Genomic DNA, 18,183 nt, shown 5'->3' on the forward strand with positions numbered 1-18,183 from the left:
AGCTGGAATTGCAATAGAAGCCATCTGTATCAGGCATATTGTGACAAGTAGATGCATTTCTCATATATTCTTTTTTGTTTTAATGCAGCTGGAGATGCAAAACAATTAAAGACATATGGCCCTTTCCAGAGGTTAAGACTGTTTTATAACCAAAGGTTCAACATTTAAAGAATCCGTGTCAGAAATGCAATATGTGCAATTCTGTGTTTTAGTGTGCATATGCAGACTTAATTTTAAATTAGCGATGAAAATGGCACAACTAAACGAACAGCAGAAGTTGTTTATTTACCAAGGCTTTCAAATGTATGCTTAGTCTTTGTACCTTCATGTGCTTATCTGCAAAATTTCTCTCCCAAAGTAAGAAAATTAATATACTTCTAAATATTTTCATACATGTAATACTTCACAATACAATTAAGTATATCAATAGAAAATCTATATTTACAACAATTAAAAAAAAAACATTACAACAGAGTTAAAAAATACACTGGAAATTACAACATTTGGCCACAATGACAAATTTAACTTGTTTGACTAATCTCTATGCTTCAATACCTCAAATCAGATGTTTCTATCCAGCAGCATGAGCACCCAAAAACATTCCATCACAGGCAATGTTACATCTTACTCTATTTCTAGAATTACAAAAATAGAACACTTAGTAAGTTAAACATTTAAATGATTTTTGTTTTTAAAGAAAGACTGTGCTTTGATTTCTAACTGGATCCACCCCCAGCTCTATATGTATACATACTGTACTTCATTGTAAATTGGGTTTTCTTTTTTTGTACCCAAATGAATTTACACACACACACACACACACACACACACACAAAAAGTCGTTTTCAGTCTAAAATCAAATGGAGTAAGAAGAATAAACTTTAGCTATTCAAGATATATTCTCTCATCTCATCTTACACAAAAACACAAAAGTAAATTTATCCTGCTTTAAGGATGTCTAGATATTTTTCAGTGATAAAAAATTGTGTTCAATATTATTCTTATTCTTATTATTATTTCAGAGCAACTAGGTTACATCAATCAGTTACGATGGATGGAATCTCAAAGAGGACAATTTGTACCCATTTTTGCAACAAATATCTAAAATATCCTGACAATGAAATGTCTGTATAGTCATTATTCAGTTACATATGATTAAAAGAGAATGGTTCACAGTGTTTTGTGGATTCATGTTTTTAGTATTGCCTAAATAACGACATACTGCCTGCTAATAAGCACGGTCTTTAAAGAGAGAGTCCCCCCAAACACATGTACTTTATTTCTAGATACTCCTCAATGCCATATTTGGACCCTTCTCTGCCCATTCCAGACTGTTTGATTCCACCAAATGAAGCTTCTGTGGTAGAGATCAGACCTTCGTTGACCCCAACCATGCCCACTTCCATCTGCTCAGCCACCCGCCAGATCTGACTGATGTCTCTGGAGTAAAAGTAACCTGATGAAAGAAAACAGTTTTGAATGTTATGCCACAGAAAGAGAAAAGTGTTATAAGGTATGTTGCTGTTGTTTGCTTTACTTGACCATCCAGACACATAAGGGTACAGTGAAGCTGAAAGAAAATATATATAGGCTATATACTGCCAACCAAAAGTTTAGAATAAAAAAGTTTTTTTTTATTTTTTTAAGTCTCTTATGCTTAGCAAGACTACACTTATTTGATTAAAAATACAGTAAAAAAAAAATAACGTTGTGAAATATTTATAATAATTATATTAATAAATTTGAATAGATTTTAAAATTGTAGATATTTTAAAATACATATTCAAAATAACCCCTTTGTTTTGATTTAGTGTTTAGGATGTAAATAAAATGAGAGGTCCTTTAACCCCTTTGTATCTAAGAGTATTTCATGATTGGCTAATTCGCCTTGTTGTCAAACGATTAACTAGAAAAATTGTAATGTAGTCTATTGTACATGCTTTCAATAAGGAACACTCTTAGCTAATAAATAAACAAGCATGTGAGGAAGTGGGCAAACTCGAGACTGTCCAACAAAACTTTGTAAAATCAGAAACTACATAGGAAAAAAAAAAAACATGATTAATTTGCACAGATGGACAAACCTGCTAAACCAACAGGAGAAGCATTGGCAATGGCAAGTGCCTCCTGTTCTGTGTTGAACCTGGTGAAGAAAAAAAAAAAAAAGTCAGCAGCTGGCAGACATTCACGCTGAAACAAGCAGCCCATTAAAACCTATTTACAAAAGATGTTATGATGTAAAAAAAAAAAAGAAGCAAAATTTAAGAATTATACAATTTTAATAATAAAAAGAAACCTAAATATTTTCAGAAACAATTCAAATTAAACTCAAAATTGTAATGCTTATAATATATAATGAAACAGATAAATATGCAATGTAAAAAATAAATAAATTTGAGGTTCAATAAATCCAATAAATAGTAAATACTCACTTAACAACAGGAATAAGGGGTCCAAATGTCTCCTCTCGCATGCAGAGCATGTCAGTGTCAACATTGGACAGCAGGGTGGGCTGCATGAAGGAGCCCTCCAGTCTCTTCCCACCCCGAACTATGACTGCTCCCTGTGCCACAGCATCTGTAATCTGGCTCTCCACCTGAAGGAAACAACAGCTGATCAACACCATTAAACCCATTATCTTAACCACATGATCTGTGTGTGTGCTTGTTGACAGTGACATTAGTGTACTGTATCGGCACCTTCTCTGCAGCGCGGGTGTTGATGAGTGGCCCTTGTGTGGTGGTGGGCTCTGAGCCATGGCCAAGCTTCAGTTCGGCATCCATAGCCTTCGCCAACTTTTCCATGAAAGCATCATGGATCCCACTCTGTACCAAAAAGCGGTTGGAGCACACGCAGGTCTACAGCAGAGAGACACATTACAGGTTAGAAATGGAGAACAGTTGTTTACAGTGACAAAAATGTCAAGTACACCATAGTATTTACATGGTACACTATTTCTTTCTTTTTTTTACTTCTCAAATTAACATTACACTTTCATCAGATGCATGTCAGATGTTATACATCTGAATACACTCATATAAAAGCACACATATATACACTCACATTCACATTTATTTACATACCTATAGGTGCCCATATATACATTCACAGATTACATATGTTTTGTACATATTAAGTAAAACAAAACAAAAAGAAAAAAAAGAAAAGGGCAAGAAAGAACAACTATGTAGATATCGGGAGTTATCGTTCTTAACATCGAGATTTTGATTAAAGAATAAAATCAGGTCTATGAGATGTTGCATATTTGGTCCATTTTTCCCAGTGCAAAGCAAATTGTTCCATTTTATGATTTACAAATGCTGTTATTTGCTTCATTTTATAAATTTCCTTTGTGATTTCCATCCATACATTTAGGGTAGGCCTCTCCTGTGACAAGCATTTTTTGGTCAAACATTTTAACAGCCACCAACAATAATAATATATTTCAATAGTTATTTCTCTCTTTTTAACCATTCCTAGGGTGTGTATCCAAAAAACTAAAATTTTACTGTCAAAGGGTATCACATTTAAAGATAACTTGTCGGGCAGTATGTATTCCTCTTCAATAGCCCTTAATAACAGGGCGGTCCCAGAAAACATGGTAATGGTTTGCATTTTGGTTTCCACATTTTCTCCAACAAAGAAAAATTAAAGGTACACTTTATTTTAAGGTGTACTTGTTACAATGTAATTATACATTTAAGTACTGAGTAATATTAATTAACTACATGTACTACTATATGGTTAAGGTTTGGCTTACGGCTACTTGCATGTAATTATGCATACTTTATTGTTATTATAATAGTAAGTACATGTAACAAGGACACCTTAAAATAAACTGTGACCAAAATTACTGATTTCTGAGAAGGTGTAATAAAATATCTTATCAAACTCCCTCCATATCTGTGCCTTGGAGCATTTCCATTGATACCTCCATATTATTGTCCATTCCTCTTCTGTTATAACTATCCCTCCTTCCTTCTCCCATTTCGTTTTAATATTAGAAGTTGAGTGTGATTTAAGGTTTACCAGACATTTGTATATGCATGAAATAATTCTACTATGAAAGTTCACTATTTCACTCATTATTTATGACAAACATTCACTTTTCTTCCTTGAAAATTGTGCTATGGATCATTGTACGGGTCAAATTTCTCCCCAAAATAAAGAAACAATATTTTGCATTAATTAATTTAAGATTGAAATACACTCACCTGGCCGGAGTTCCTGAATTTGGAAGTCATTGCTCCTGCAACGGCTTTATCTACATCAGCACTGTCAAATACAATAAAGGGGGCATGTCCTCCCAATTCCATGGAGACCCTTTTGACAGTTCCTGCAGCATGTCTTAATAGTATCTGCAAAAGCATTTACTTAAGTGATTAATATATTATGATGAACAATAAATGTTTGCCTGTACATAAAAATTAGATCTTTACCTTGCCAGTGGCCGTGGAGCCTGTAAATGAGATTTTGGCCACGAGAGGGTCCGTGCAGAGCAGCTCTCCTACAGCAGGGGTCTTTTCTCTTGAGCAGGGCACTACATTAAACACCCCAGGAGGAATGCCAGCCTGAACCGACAGCTAGATAAGAAATACAATGGATTATTCATTTTGTCATATACATAAGTAAGCTTTTTATTGTTTTCGAAAGAAGTCCCTTATGCTTAAACTTTATTTATTTTTTTAAAAGTGCAGTAAAAACAGTAATTTTGTGAAATACTATTACAATTTTAAATAACAGTTTTTGATTTTAAACGTAAATGTAATTTCCTTCAGAAATCATTCTAATATGCTGATTTGGAGCTCAAGAAGATTAACAATGTTGAAATCAGTTGTGCAGCATTTTTTTTTTTTTTTTGTAATGTAAAAGTGTCACTTTTAATTAATTTGATGCATCCTTGATTAATTATTTCTTTCAAAAAAATAAAAATCTTATTGACCGTAAACTTTTGAAAGGTAGATCATCTACAAAGTTTGGCTATCTTGCAGACTGATTCATGTCAAGTTAAGCAGCCTTTCATGGAAAAAGACAGACCTCAGCAAGGGCCAGAGCAGAGAGAGGCGTATCCTCAGCCGGCTTCACCACCACAGTGCAGCCCACCGCCAGTGCTGCGCCCACCTTCCTGGTGATCATGGCACTGGGGAAATTCCACTGTGAAAAGGGAAAATTATAAATCACACCTGGGAGCTGACAGTTTTACTTTAGCTCATTGACCCTATAGCCTGATGGTGTTATGTGTTCAGAACGAAGAAGGAAGTCTCACAGGTGTAATGATGGAAGCCACTCCCACCGGCTGCTTGAGTAACAGGATCTTGCGGTCCTTGGCTGGAGGTGCGACAATATCTCCATACACACGTTTGGCCTCTTCAGAAAACCACTCCAGAAAGGAGGCAGAGTATGTCATCTCACCGATAGACTCCTTCATGGGCTTCCCCTGTACATACATTTGAGTTATAACCAATTGTTATATCTGAATCCTTGTAAACAGAAACATTAAATGTTGTATCCTGTATGTAATGGGTCAGAATACCTACACACTCTGCTGTGATCAACTTGGCAAGATCTTCCTTGTGTTGATTGATCAGATCAAACCATTTTCGTAATAAAATGCTTCTTTCCTGCAAAAGAGCATGTATGTATATCAGAACTTCTGAACATACACTGAACAAAATTACAAACGCAACACTTTTGTTTTTGCCCCCATTTTTCATGAGCTGAACTCAAAGATCTAAGACTTTTTCTATGTACACAAAAGGCCTATTTCCCTCAAATATTGTTCACAAATCTGTCTAAATCTGTGTTAGTGAGCACTTCTCTTTTGCAGAGATAATCCATCCACCTCACAGGTATGGAATATCAAGATGCTGATTAGACAGTATGATTATTGCACAAGTGTGCCTTAGGCTGGCCACAATAAAAGGCCACTCTAAAATGTGCAGTTTTATCAGACAGCACAATGCCACAGATGTCGCAAGTTTTGAGGGAGCGTGCAATTGGCATGCTGACTGCAGGAATGTCCACCAGAGCTGTTGCCCGTGAATTGAATGTTCATTTCTCTACCACAAGCCGTCTCCAAAGGCGTTTCAGAGAATTTGACAGTACATCCAACTGGCCTCACAACCGCAGACCACGTGTAACCACACCAGCCCAGGACCTCCACATCCAGCATCTTCACCTCCAAGATCGTCTGAGACCAGCCACCCGGACAGCTGCTGCAACAATCGGTTTGCATAACCAAAGAATTTCCGCACAAACTGTCAGAAACCATCTCAGGGAAGCTCATCTGCATGCTCGTCATCCTCATCGGGGTCTCGACCTGACTGCAGTTTGTTGTCGTAACCGACTTGAGTGGGCAAATGTTCACATTCGATGGCGTCTGGCACTTTGGAGAGGTGTTCTCTTCATGGATGAATCCCGGTTTTCACTGTACAGGGCAGATGGCAGACAGCGTGTATGGCGTCGTGTGGGTGAGCGGTTTGCTGATGTCAATGTTGTGGATGGAGTGGCCCATGGTGGCAGTGGGGTTATGGTATGGGCAGGCGTATGTTATGGACAACAATCACAGGTACATTTTATTGATGGCACTTTGAATGCACAGAGATACCATGACGAGATCCTGAGGCCCATTGTTGTGCCATTCATCCACGACCATCACCTCATGTTGCAGCATGATAATGCCCAGCCCCATGTTGCAAGGATCTGTACACAATTCCTGGAAGCTGAAAACATCCCAGCTCTTGCATGGCCAGCATACTCACCGGACATGTCACCCATTGAGCATGTTTGGGATGCTCTGGATCGGCGTATACGACAGCGTGTTCCAGTTCCTGCCAATATCCAGCAACTTCGCATAGCCGTTGAAGAAGAGTGGACCAACATTCCACAGGCCACAATCAACAACCTGATCAACTCTATGCGAAGGAGATGTGTTGCACTGCGTGAGGCAAATGGTGGTCACGCCAAACTGGTTTGCAGACCCCCCTGGATATTTAATATATAAATATTTTTCAATTCGTTTATCATTTTATTTCAATTAATTTATCAGGAATACTTACCATTTTTTATTTCATAATTTTATTTAAATTGTAATTAGTTCAAATTGCTATTTTTTTAAAAGACATTAATGATAATTGTGAGGGAAAACATGCTTAATTGTCATGAAAATAATCACAATGTAAAACACAGCAAATGGACTTCAATTACACAACATAAAGAATTTTGTTTATTTGCAGGAGAAAACTATTTTAAACTAAAGTAAAGTGATTGTAGAATTGTATCATATGTATAGTCAAAAGAATATAGTACTAAGATTTTGCACCTTGGCATTATATACCACCCCAGAATGTTTTTGAAACTGTAGTAAATATATGGTATTTTGTAAATATGCTTAGTATATTCCAGTTAAGAATTAGGTTCTACGCAGAAGAGTTATGAATGACAGTCATGCACATTAAAAACATTCCCCACATCTCACCTTGGCTGTGTGATTCTTCCACAGATGAAACGCTTTGTATGCAGCATTGACAGCGTCTTGAGCTTCCTTTGTACCGCAGTCTGACACCTTCGCGATCTCTTGTCCCGTGGCTGGATCTAACACGGGGAACGTGGATGCAGCGGAGACCCAGCGCCCTTCTATGAAGGCTTGAGTCCGCAGGAGCTGCGCTGACACACCGAGGCTGTACGACCGCTGAAGCATGCTGGGTAGGCCAAAGAACACCTGCCGGAGAATACACCGACCTCTTGAGAGATAGAAACTGCCCATGATAAGAACTGACAGGTCTAATAAAACCTAGATGTTCGTCAGCAGGATGAGGCGTGCAGGAGTCTAATATCAAGCTCAGTCCAGAAAAGAGGGCGGTTGCTTAAAACACGTGATTACACGCGCTTTAACAATTTTCTCCTTATTTATATTCTACTAACGTTAACGACTTTTATACACAAACACACACACATATGACAATTTTAAATTATCTTAATTTACGCGGTCACTCCAAAAACGCTAAAGACGGATTAAAATAATAAGTAATAATAATAATTGTCCAGCTGATTGCGTGTTGCATAACTCTTTGCTTTTCACTCACTGCAGGAAATACAATCCGACTCGAGAGAGAGAGACGCTAGCGACGTCCGATTGATGAATTTTTGAGTCGGATCTTTTCAAGGAATGAGTTGAACCTGTTTAAAAAAACATCTAAACGATTCGTTCGCGAATCAGTCCAGTTAGCCAGAGCCATGAACCGAACTGTTCAAAGGAACCGATTACTGGATATGAATCATAATGAATCACATAAAGGCAAGTAGGGAGTGTTTTAAGGCTTGTTGTTACAATCAAAAGTACCACCACAGCGCCCTCTGTGACAACTTTACATAAGCGACTGTGCAGGATACTGTTAATTCTTCTACAATCTACAAATATATATATTCTTAACGTATTTATTTCAAGTTCATTTACAAATAAACGACAGAGAATCTCATAATGTAATTTTAAGAAACTATCATGTTTTAAGATTCTCATGGTCTCCTCAAAGGAAAAGAATAAAAACATGTGAATTTGTCTTCATGTGTATGAATTGTATTTTAGCTCTCGTTCAGTGAGAAATCTAATATTATGTTCAGATATTCCTAACCGGAGTATGGATTTTCCTCGAGCTCTTCTTGGCATTAACTAGCATCATTGTTCCAGCTCTTGATGTAATTGTATACATATTGATACTTTTACAAGCACCCATTATATTTGTACCCATTATATTTGTACACTAAGTTATCTCAGCAAGTAATGCAAACAAGTGAACAAATCAAATGCAACTGGTGATGTATTAAATATATGTATTTACATAAAACAAACTAAATAATGACAATTTCAGTAAGACTTTCAATGCGAAAACTTATATATTCATTTGAAAACTTAGAGAACAGCACTAGAAGTCCCTCGAGCGAAAAACGATGCTCCTTTATCGTGGACTTTAAAGTGAAATATTTTTCGTTGGTTGTAGATGGTCTCTCTTCTCTGTCGCCACCAAACCTCCATCTGAAAAACAAAAACGTCAGCTTAATTCAGAGCCATTGATTAGAGAGTAAGCATAAGCTTTAACATGAAATCGCACCTGTCCATGTATGTCCCTGCAGTAGCCCGTGGGTAACCCCTCTACATGTAAAGCCAAGTTACACTGATGAACTAGTCCCCTCTGAAGCAGGTTTGATCCCTCTTCATCATCATCTGCATCCTCCTCCTCACATCTCACCAGAATTACCATATTTCCCTGGATATCAACAGACATTTATAGCTAATATGTCATAATACAGTGCGAAACCAACTGCATCTGGTATTATTTCAGGCACTGACGCAAAAACACTGACTCACCTGTAACTCAGAGCACACGGTGGCTTGGCAGTAGAGGGTAAAGTCTAGTATTGCTCCAACACTAACACCTAAACTCAGGAGCACACTGAGATCATCTACGAGTAACACTGGAGGACCCCATGATTCACCAGCATCACCATCTCCACTCTGACGCACAGAACGCTCCACAAATCTGAACAGACCTTCCAGTCCAGCACCCGGGGACCTAGAAAAACAAAAAATGGCAAAACATATTTGTTTCTTTATATATCGGTTATAACATTATAAGACGAAGGAATAATGCAAAAAATTTATTTAAACTACATTTTCATAACATACAATACGTGCCTGAGATAACTCAAAGGTTGTGTCTCCTGACTGGTGTCCTCCTGCAATAAAACTCCAATAGAATTCTTCAGTCCTTCAAGAAACACGAGCTGACCCTTCTCTCTCGCCTGTGCCAGACTCACTCCCTGCACAAAAACATCATGATCAAGAAATATAAATGTCAGCAACAAAATGTCAAAAAAAAAAAAAAAGCAAGTTGATGTAAACTTACCAGCCTCTGCCCGACAGCACTGTAGTGACTGAAGGACTGCACAAGACCCAGAAAACACACCTTACAGCCAGCTGGAAATATCCAAGTTTAGAAAAACTTTATTTTATTATATATATATATATATATATATATATATATATATATATATATATATATATATATATATACACACACATTTCCTCACTATAAACAATAGGGCACTTACCACGTAAATAGAAAGACAGATAGTGATGAATAAGGAATGATGCATCAGCTCGTCTGTCTGACACTAGGATAAAGTCACTCTACAGGTGCAGAAAACATCGGTTAGACTGTATGACATATAGTATGTTACATCAAGCTTGTAAAGAGATGCAATTACCGATTTGAAACTATCTGGAGTGGAATTGAGAATACTGTTCAATTCCGGAAACATGTTTGTGAGATAGAGATGAACTTTAATACAGTTGAGCAGGATATGCTGCTGTCTCCTCTCTATTTCTCCAGATCTTCTTCCGTATTTTTCATGCTGTTAAGAAAAACACGATTGTAAATGAAAGCAAAGCATTTAAAGTGCATACATTCCTGTGTATATGTAGCGCAGTTAGCATGCTAAATTAATATTAGCGTTGCCTCAGTATTCAAAGTATCGAAAATAATAAGAGAACAGTAAAGTAATAATAACGTACCTGCACCGTCTACAATTACATCATTTTCTTTTAAAATATATACAAATAAATATTTCACGTTTGTCTCTTATGCTAGTCAACGTGGGTACGGAAGCCGCATGAAGACAATCTTCCGGAAAACGCGTTTTGTCAGAGCAACCTCCAAGTAGGGCTTTTTTTTTTCTTAAACCAGTGAAAGATTTTAAAATATTTTTTATTCATCCTTTAAAAACTGGTAGATATACCAAACCTTAAAAATATTTATTTTGACCAGAGATAAAAACGTAGCTGCAAGTGCTCTAAAGACAGGCCCAGATAGTGTTTCATTACAAAAATATATATGTAAAAAATATACAAACAAGAAAATTCAGGGACAAACTTTAGTTAGAACTCTAAGCATTTGCTTTCAACACACTGAAATACAAGTAATTCTGCCTGTTAAACTTTACAACAAAAGTGTAAACACAGCTTGCTTTAGGCCTAAAACTAATTTCAACAGATTATCAATGTTTTGATCTTTAAAGCTCTGCTGATGACATCTTATACAACAGAAATTCTAAATACACAAAAAGAGATAAAAAAATATATATAAGGGGAAAACATTGTCTTGACCACGAGTCACCCATTAAATAAATAGTATAATGTCCTCCAAAAATCTTAATATTCATGGGTTTAGATGGAAGAAAACTGTACATTTTCAAACAAGTTTTGCACAGCAATGGTAATGCGAGCCCTTGAAATTCAGTTCATGGAATGTTAATCATCAGCTGTGTACCTGGAAAACACGTCATAGATAATGCAAAACATTTTTTCTCTGCAAAGATAAACCTTAGAACACTTGTCAAATTCCATAAAATTGCATTCACATTTTAAAACTTGACATACAAAAACTGAACACAACTGATGATATAACTTCACTGAGGGACTGAATGTAAAAGCTGCTAACATCTATAAACAAAGCAGCTGGGAAATTTTACAGGGACAGTCAAAACAGGCACATGGACCAGACCTGTTGCATACTTTTTAGAGCACAAAACATTGAAATGCAAATCGTGATTTAGTGTCTAACAGAACAAAAGAAAGGATGTAAGATAAAAAAGTGAAAGAACCATTAATTATCTTTATAACTGCTAAAAGTATTAGAATACATGAAAGAGTCTGTTTACTAAGTAAATACATAGCTACTTTGATTATCACCCCCAGATGCCGATTGCATCAATAAGACATGCCTCACACTGCAGGAGCAGGTCAATGTTACACAAAGCTGAATGATGTCTATTGTTCTTTATATGATATACTGTTAACCTTCACTCTAAATCTTATGTCACTATTTTAGGAATGTTCCAAGTTCAAGTTAAGCTCTACTGACAGCATTTGCAATTACAGTTTTGACTTGACCTTCAGTTGTTGCCGTTTTAACAAAAATCGTGGTTATAATACGGCACAACACTGAACCAGGCAAGAAACATTCAGCTAGTAAACACAGGAATTTTTGCACAATATTTTCAGGGTTCACGGACCCTGAAAATCTTTTAAAAAGGCAGATTTTGCATCTCAAATAATACATTTCTTACTGATTCATTAATGCAGGTGATTTAACATAAATATCAGCTTCACCAGAACACTGTCCCAGTTTATTCTTTTTCAAAAGTGCATTAGTATAACCACAACTTGCACTTTAAAAAAACTAAAAACTAAAGGGACAAGTCAAAATGAAGTATATTGAACCCAGAACGTTCCTTTAAGTACACTATGGTGCATACTAACAGTATAGTATGCATTCAAGGTGCATAACAGGGCTTTATTGAAAAGCATTATCACTAAAACTTCCATAACTTGCACTGCTATATGTTAAAAAGACACGTGTGGTCTTCTAATTTTGTCAATCTGAGCAGCTCAGCATTGTTGTGGCCACCTAAATATAACTCATGCTACATCTTTGTAGAGGTTTGTACAGAAACTGAATGCTATGAGTAAAACAGGATGAAAACAAAAGGTTATGATTTACAATAAATAAATACAATGTCACACTCCAGGCACACAGAGTATGTAATTCCTGAGTGTTTGAGTCTTTGGGTTCACTGCTACGGCGTGCCCTCGGAGGTGGCTGTGATATCTGCGGCTTCTACTAATGTTACTGTTTCTCCTGTTGTTGAGTCAAGGGGCTCCTCTTTAATGATGATGGCCCCTTCTGGCAACATGACAACTTCCTCTTCGCCAATCACCTCCTCCTCTTCCTCTTCCTGGAGCACCACTTCCTCTTGGGGCTCTGTGCTGGTGCCATTGGTCTGCCCGTTGGCAATGGCCTCTAGTTTAAGCCTGTACTGCTCAGCTTCCTGTTCCTTTCGTAGTAACTGCTGTCTGTACTCCTGGGCTTTTCTGTTTGCTTCTTTTAGCTGCTGTTCCAGTAGTTCCCGACTGTCCTTCTCGGTGGGCTCCTATAGAAAACCCCAAACAGTTTACTTTCAAATTGATTTTGCATTCCAAAAAGTATGATTTAAATGGGAATCTCTGCACGTCAGACCTTGTGTTTGACATCTGTGTGGTTGACAGTTGATTCAAATTTCCGCTTCCGTGTTGGAACTGGTTTGGTGTCCTCTGTTATGATTTCTTCTGAAATCTGGCCCGCTGGCACTGCAACCACTAAACATTTACAGGCATGTTAGAATAGAATCTAAATTCAAAGTCTGTTCAAAGTCTGTAAATTATAAACTAGCAATCTACTCACTTTGCTGCCCCTGCATTGTGACAAAGAATTTCTGTCCCAAGTTGCCAGTCTGCAGGTTTCCCTGTTGGTCGGTTACTATGGTGATAACTCTCTGGCCATCTTCCCCTACAAGATGCTGGATGGCAGAATCTACCGAATCAGCAGCAATCACACTCTCTGCAGATTCTGATGGGATATAGCAGCAGTTTGTTTGCAAATGAGAAATACACAAATATAACATATAATACACATTCTCTATGTGCATCCAGTTCAAATAAAACAATTAAATTAAATAAAACTGGTTAATTAAATACTGCTGCAAAATGTCAATGTCAAAATGAACATTCAACAAGCACAAAATGCAAGAAAAATTGGCTTTAGTGAGTAAATAAAATGCCAGTTGACAGTTATGATTCATAATTCATAATTGATTTTAATGTAAAGCGCAATTCAAATCAAAGTCATACAAACCTGCTAAAGAAACTTTGCACCTCATGCCTTGTCTAAGTTGCACCCCTAAGTTGTACCCTCAAAAATCAATAGGTTTACAAAGTATGCCTAAAGTTTTTTTGTTGTTGTGGCCAAAGTTTAAGGTCGGTTTTTAATGTTGTTGAAATGAGTCTCTAATATAAAAAAAAAAAAAACTGTAAAAACTTTAGGCTATTATTGTGAAATAATATTACAATGTAAAACAGATTTTAATATATTTAATATAAAAATGTTATATTTATATATATTTCAATGTTAATTATGATAGCAAAGCTGAATTTTCAGCAGTTCTTTTCTTTGAGTCTTTTAGTCTTCAGTGTTACATAATCTTTCAGATGTTTTTTTTCTAATATGCTGATCTTGTGCTCAAGAAATATCCGTTTTTATAATCAGTGTTGAAAACAGTTGTGCTGCTTAATATTTTTGTGTAAACTGTGATAATTTTTAAAGGATTGCTTAATGAATAGAATGTTTGAAAAAAAATGTAACATTATAAACGTCTTTAATGTCAGTTATAATCAATGTAAAGTGTCCTTGTTAAAAAAAAAAATAATAATAATAATTCCTTTCAAAACCTCTTACTGACCCCAGTCTTCTGTATGGTAGTGTAAGTGGAAAAAACTCCTTGCATTAAGCCAACAAATTAAATATACTAAGGCAAAAAACAAACAAACTATGATTTACATGATTTTTGACAGGGCAGGTGGAAAGAACAGGTTTTGTCAACTTTTATCATAGAGACAAAAGCATATTTTTAAAAAATTTAAATGATGTAAAATAATTTTGATAATTTTGTCACTCACTCATTATTGACAAGCATGGAAACAAAATGTAACGAAACTCATACCTGTGTTAGCCTTAGCATTAGTGAGAACAATATCAGAGAGATTGACCACTCCAGAGGAGGAGATGATGAACTGAGGGCTGGTGGTGGCAGGTGATGTGCTGCTTAGGATAGTCCTCTCTGGATTCATGTTCACTTGGTTCTGCATTCCCTCCTAGAATAACAAACCAACCATCAAGTTATGAGACTGCAGCCTTGATTTTGCCTATAAATGATTTTAAATACACAACAGCTGGTGAATTTTTCATTGTGTTTTGACATCTGATAATCAACATGTCAATAAAATCCAATCTCATTTTTACCTGTAACAACAGCATCAGCTCAGTGTTTCCTCGGTCCACCGCTATGTTAAAAGGCGTCTTGTCAAACTTGCTGAGGGCGCGAGTATCAGCGCCGTATTTGATCAACAGCTCCACGACTCCCCTGTGCCCATGTTCCGTAGCCCAGTGCAGGGCGGTCATTTTCAGCATGTCTTTGGCACTGATATCTGCTCCACTCTGTCCCAGATATAACAGATATCAAATCTCAACTATAAAGTCACAATCTCAAAAAAACTAATGCTGTTCTGCTTTCATCAGTTATTACCTTTACCAACAATTCAACGACGCTTGAGTGGCCCTCTGCTGCAGCCATGTGGAGGGGGGTTCGATCGACTTTAGTGCGGGCATCTCTACTCACTCCAGCACGGAGAAGCACCTCAGCGGTGGAGTAGTGCCCGTATTGTGCAGCTAAATGAAGCGGTGAGGTTCCCAGCTAAAACATAGCACCATCGTTATGTTACAGTAAAATGCAGATTATAAATTGCCGAAAATAAGCATTGAGCGGCAAATACAACTCACCCAGTCTGTAGTAAAAGGAGCTCCATTGGCCATAAGTGACCTCACTTCATCATCCTGTCCTTTGCGTGCTGCCTCCAACAAACGCTTTCCCAAATCCACAAGCGACATCTAATCATACAAATAAGGTTAGAAGCATCAGAATACAGTTGACACTGAAATGTTACTTTATTTCTTGACAACCACCTGTTTACATTCATGGGGTGTTTAACCAGGTGCAGTGTTTCAAGGAAAATGCCCAAAAGATGGTTTTCATATTTACAAACTGTATAGTGAAGGTGGTTATATACGTCATAAGACTTTATTCCATTAGGATCAAGTGTTTTTAAGTGCCAGGAAGCGGATGTGTACATTAACCTTCGACGTAATTCATTATCAATGACAGAACGGGAAATAGTCATCATTTTATAATAAGGGAAGTTCCGGGGGAAGTTGATTCCATGCTTTTGTTGACAATGTTTCTGTGTGGCTGGGTGGATTTTTTCATAAACTTTCAGTCAGGTTTACTGTCTATTATATAGTGTTACTGTTTAAAAAACGGTTTGATTTCTACATCACAAGAAACATAATTAAAATCGTAACCTTAATGGTTATTTTTAACGAGATTTTCGTAATATATACAGTATATTTTTCTAACTATTTTTATGAGCAGGCTAATAATCTGACAAGTAACGTTAGAGAACATATGACTCAAAGTGCAAATATATCATTACGAGAAGTTTGAGCAAGTTGCGCTTAAGTTTTTTAAGTTTTAAAACAACTCCTCGTATTGTCATGTAATCGTCTACAGTTACTATATCGGCAATATCATATGAAATATGTCATTAATATCTCTTTTTATGACAGTACATCAAACTCCTGCAGTCAGTTAAACAGAATAAAGCAAAACTTCTGGTGCTCACCTCGCCAAAAATGTTTCCCGGAGACTTTTACTGTATTATAACACGTTAGACACGGTAAAAAAACAGACGTATGCTTCGGTTATTTAATGCGATTTAGTGCTTTATCATACTTTTCTGTTACTTTTTGAAAACAAAAATAACATAGATGGGCTATTTGTCGTCAAAGATGGCGCACGAACGGTACCGGAAGTAGAAATATTTGATTGGTTCTTCTTTGGTAGTGTTTAAAAGTTGAGGCGTTTGTAGCGCCCCCTACTGCATATGAAGAGGTTTATGCAAATACATTTCCTCCAGCTTTATTTAGGATAGGACTGCTGAGTTCAAGATTAAAAATCTTATTTTAATCGATGTTATTATTACTACTATTATTGTAATATTTATTTTATATTCCTGGAAAAAAACTGCTTAAATATATATTTTAAGGAATACAACATATGTGACCCTGGACCACAAAACCAGTCATAAGGGTCATTTTTTCAAAATTGAGATTTATACATCATCTGAAATCTGAATAAATAAACTTTCCATTGGTGTGTGGTTTGTTAGGATATAACAATATTTGGCTGAGTTACAACTATTTGAAAATCTGGAATCTGAGGGTGCAAAACAAAAATCAAAATATTGAATCAAAAAATTGCCTTTAAAGTTGTCCAAATGAAGTTCTTAGCAATGCATATTACTAATCAAAAATTACGTTTTACTATATTTACGGTAGGACATTTACAAAATATCTTCATGGAACATGATCTTCACTTAATATCCTAATGATTTTTGGCATAAAAGAAAAATCTATAATTTTGACCCATACAAAGTATTTTGGCTATTGCTACAAATATACCCCAGCGACTTAAGACTGGTTTTGTGCTCCAGGGTCACATATTATTCATTAAAATATATGTTATGCTATTGTTTTTCATCAGTACAAACATTATAATGGCAAAAATGGCAAAAAAAAATCCCAAATGTGATATACTGCATTATGTTTAATACACAGTTTAGAGCACAATCGATCATTTGATCTTGTGCATGGGAAAACTGAGTAATCTCAGCAATTTTAACCCAAAGAGGGAGATTTAAATGGAGTAAAATAAAAAGTTTTGAATATTTCATTTTAAGTTTTCACATTTAAGAGAACAATCCCCCAACCAAGGAAACAGAGAAAAAAATACAAAATAAAAATTGAATGAAAAATTGAAAACTGTAATGACTTTGTAATCAATGAACTGATGCACATATGCATACACCCATATATAGTATACATATACATATATAAACATCGTTCATACTTGTGCACCTATACAAAAGCACATACAGCCGTCTCTACATATACACAGTCATTTAATAATAAAAAAAGGAGCATCCTATACCAATAAATACCCAATTATGGAAATATAATTGTTACACACTGCTATTTTATAAAATTAACCACCCCACTTAAAGAAAAAGGTTCAATTCAGTTATCACTTCCAAATATTCAAAGAAGGACTTCCAAATCTGTACGAATCTCTTTGGTTTACTCACAATCTCATATCTGATTTTTTCCATATGTAACGCATTACTGAGCTCTGTAAGCCATGTTTCAAATTTAGGCACAAACTCTTTGTTCCACATCTTTTTTGCTATGGTCATCCCATATTTAACTGTTTGGATCTGATTGAAGCTATATACTTCTCTAAGAAGGGGGCCCGGCCTAATATTGCACTAAGAGGGTCATGAGGAAAATCAATCTTAAGTACCTTTGAGTAGAAAGAAAACACCTCAGTACTAAATTTACACCAAAATAAATGAGCCAACTCTGGACTTGCATTTAAGACACAAAGGTGACACAGAGGGATATTTGCAATGTAATTTGGTTC

The 18,183-nt window shown here is 36.2% G+C and overlaps 3 protein-coding genes across 4 annotated transcripts; all 3 read right to left on the reverse strand.

Annotated features, from left to right (window-relative positions):
- Positions 1 to 266: 266 nt before the first annotated feature.
- On the reverse strand, positions 267 to 8,197 carry LOC306878270 (succinate-semialdehyde dehydrogenase, mitochondrial-like). 2 transcript variants are annotated; one of them, XM_079430512.1, is made up of 11 exons: positions 8,085 to 8,197; positions 7,478 to 7,720; positions 5,538 to 5,621; positions 5,267 to 5,437; positions 5,038 to 5,154; positions 4,440 to 4,583; positions 4,215 to 4,358; positions 2,700 to 2,858; positions 2,433 to 2,596; positions 2,085 to 2,143; positions 267 to 1,456 (listed from the first exon to the last, which is right to left on the reverse strand). In XM_079430512.1, exons 2-11 carry the CDS (start codon positions 7,697 to 7,699, stop codon positions 1,245 to 1,247), a joined length of 1,476 nt encoding a protein of 491 aa, XP_079286638.1. In that variant the 5' UTR covers positions 7,700 to 7,720; positions 8,085 to 8,197; the 3' UTR covers positions 267 to 1,244. The 2 variants fall into 2 exon arrangements, with proteins under 2 accessions (XP_079286638.1, XP_079286637.1); XM_079430511.1 differs by having other exon boundaries at positions 7,478 to 8,162.
- A 100-nt stretch (positions 8,198 to 8,297) lies between these two features.
- LOC306878271 (elongator complex protein 6) lies at positions 8,298 to 10,693 on the reverse strand. The gene is made up of 8 exons (XM_079430513.1): positions 10,571 to 10,693; positions 10,264 to 10,410; positions 10,108 to 10,186; positions 9,903 to 9,973; positions 9,692 to 9,816; positions 9,365 to 9,569; positions 9,108 to 9,263; positions 8,298 to 9,031 (listed from the first exon to the last, which is right to left on the reverse strand). The coding sequence occupies exons 2-8, from the start codon at positions 10,315 to 10,317 to the stop codon at positions 8,909 to 8,911; spliced, it is 813 nt and encodes a 270-aa protein (XP_079286639.1). The 5' UTR covers positions 10,318 to 10,410; positions 10,571 to 10,693; the 3' UTR covers positions 8,298 to 8,908.
- A 52-nt stretch (positions 10,694 to 10,745) lies between these two features.
- Positions 10,746 to 16,520, reverse strand: LOC306878187 (GA-binding protein subunit beta-2-like). Its single transcript, XM_079430373.1, has 8 exons — positions 16,328 to 16,520; positions 15,429 to 15,536; positions 15,175 to 15,342; positions 14,892 to 15,086; positions 14,593 to 14,743; positions 13,278 to 13,442; positions 13,074 to 13,192; positions 10,746 to 12,987 (listed from the first exon to the last, which is right to left on the reverse strand). The coding sequence occupies exons 2-8, from the start codon at positions 15,534 to 15,536 to the stop codon at positions 12,634 to 12,636; spliced, it is 1,260 nt and encodes a 419-aa protein (XP_079286499.1). The 5' UTR covers positions 16,328 to 16,520; the 3' UTR covers positions 10,746 to 12,633.
- Positions 16,521 to 18,183: the final 1,663 nt, after the last annotated feature.

This window comes from Barbus barbus (assembly GCF_936440315.1).
Source record: "Barbus barbus genome assembly, chromosome: 12".
Lineage (NCBI taxonomy): Eukaryota > Metazoa > Chordata > Actinopteri > Cypriniformes > Cyprinidae > Barbus > Barbus barbus.

Bases quoted from the DNA above. Each gene is read 5' to 3' on its own strand.
- LOC306878270 (XM_079430511.1), bottom strand. From the start codon at position 7,765: ATGGGCAGTTTCTATCTCTCAAGAGGTCGGTGTATTCTCCGGCAGGTG. The intron at 5,438-5,537 runs GTAGGTATTCTG...ATGTATGTACAG, and splicing joins AGTTGATCACAGCAGAGTGT to GGGAAGCCCATGAAGGAGTC. The intron at 2,144-2,432 runs GTGAGTATTTAC...TTTCTTCACCAG, and splicing joins CCCCTTATTCCTGTTGTTAA to GTTCAACACAGAACAGGAGG.
- LOC306878271 (XM_079430513.1), bottom strand. From the start codon at position 10,317: ATGTTTCCGGAATTGAACAGTATTCTCAATTCCACTCCAGATAGTTTC. The intron at 9,974-10,107 runs GTAAGTGCCCTA...GGATATTTCCAG, and splicing joins TCTGTCTTTCTATTTACGTG to CTGGCTGTAAGGTGTGTTTT. The intron at 9,817-9,902 runs GTAAGTTTACAT...GTTTTTGTGCAG, and splicing joins GTGCTGTCGGGCAGAGGCTG to GGAGTGAGTCTGGCACAGGC.
- LOC306878187 (XM_079430373.1), bottom strand. From the start codon at position 15,536: ATGTCGCTTGTGGATTTGGGAAAGCGTTTGTTGGAGGCAGCACGCAAA. The intron at 14,744-14,891 runs GTAAAAATGAGA...TTGTTATTCTAG, and splicing joins AGCTGATGCTGTTGTTACAG to GAGGGAATGCAGAACCAAGT. The intron at 13,193-13,277 runs GTGAGTAGATTG...GTAAATGTTTAG, and splicing joins CACAATGCAGGGGCAGCAAA to TGGTTGCAGTGCCAGCGGGC.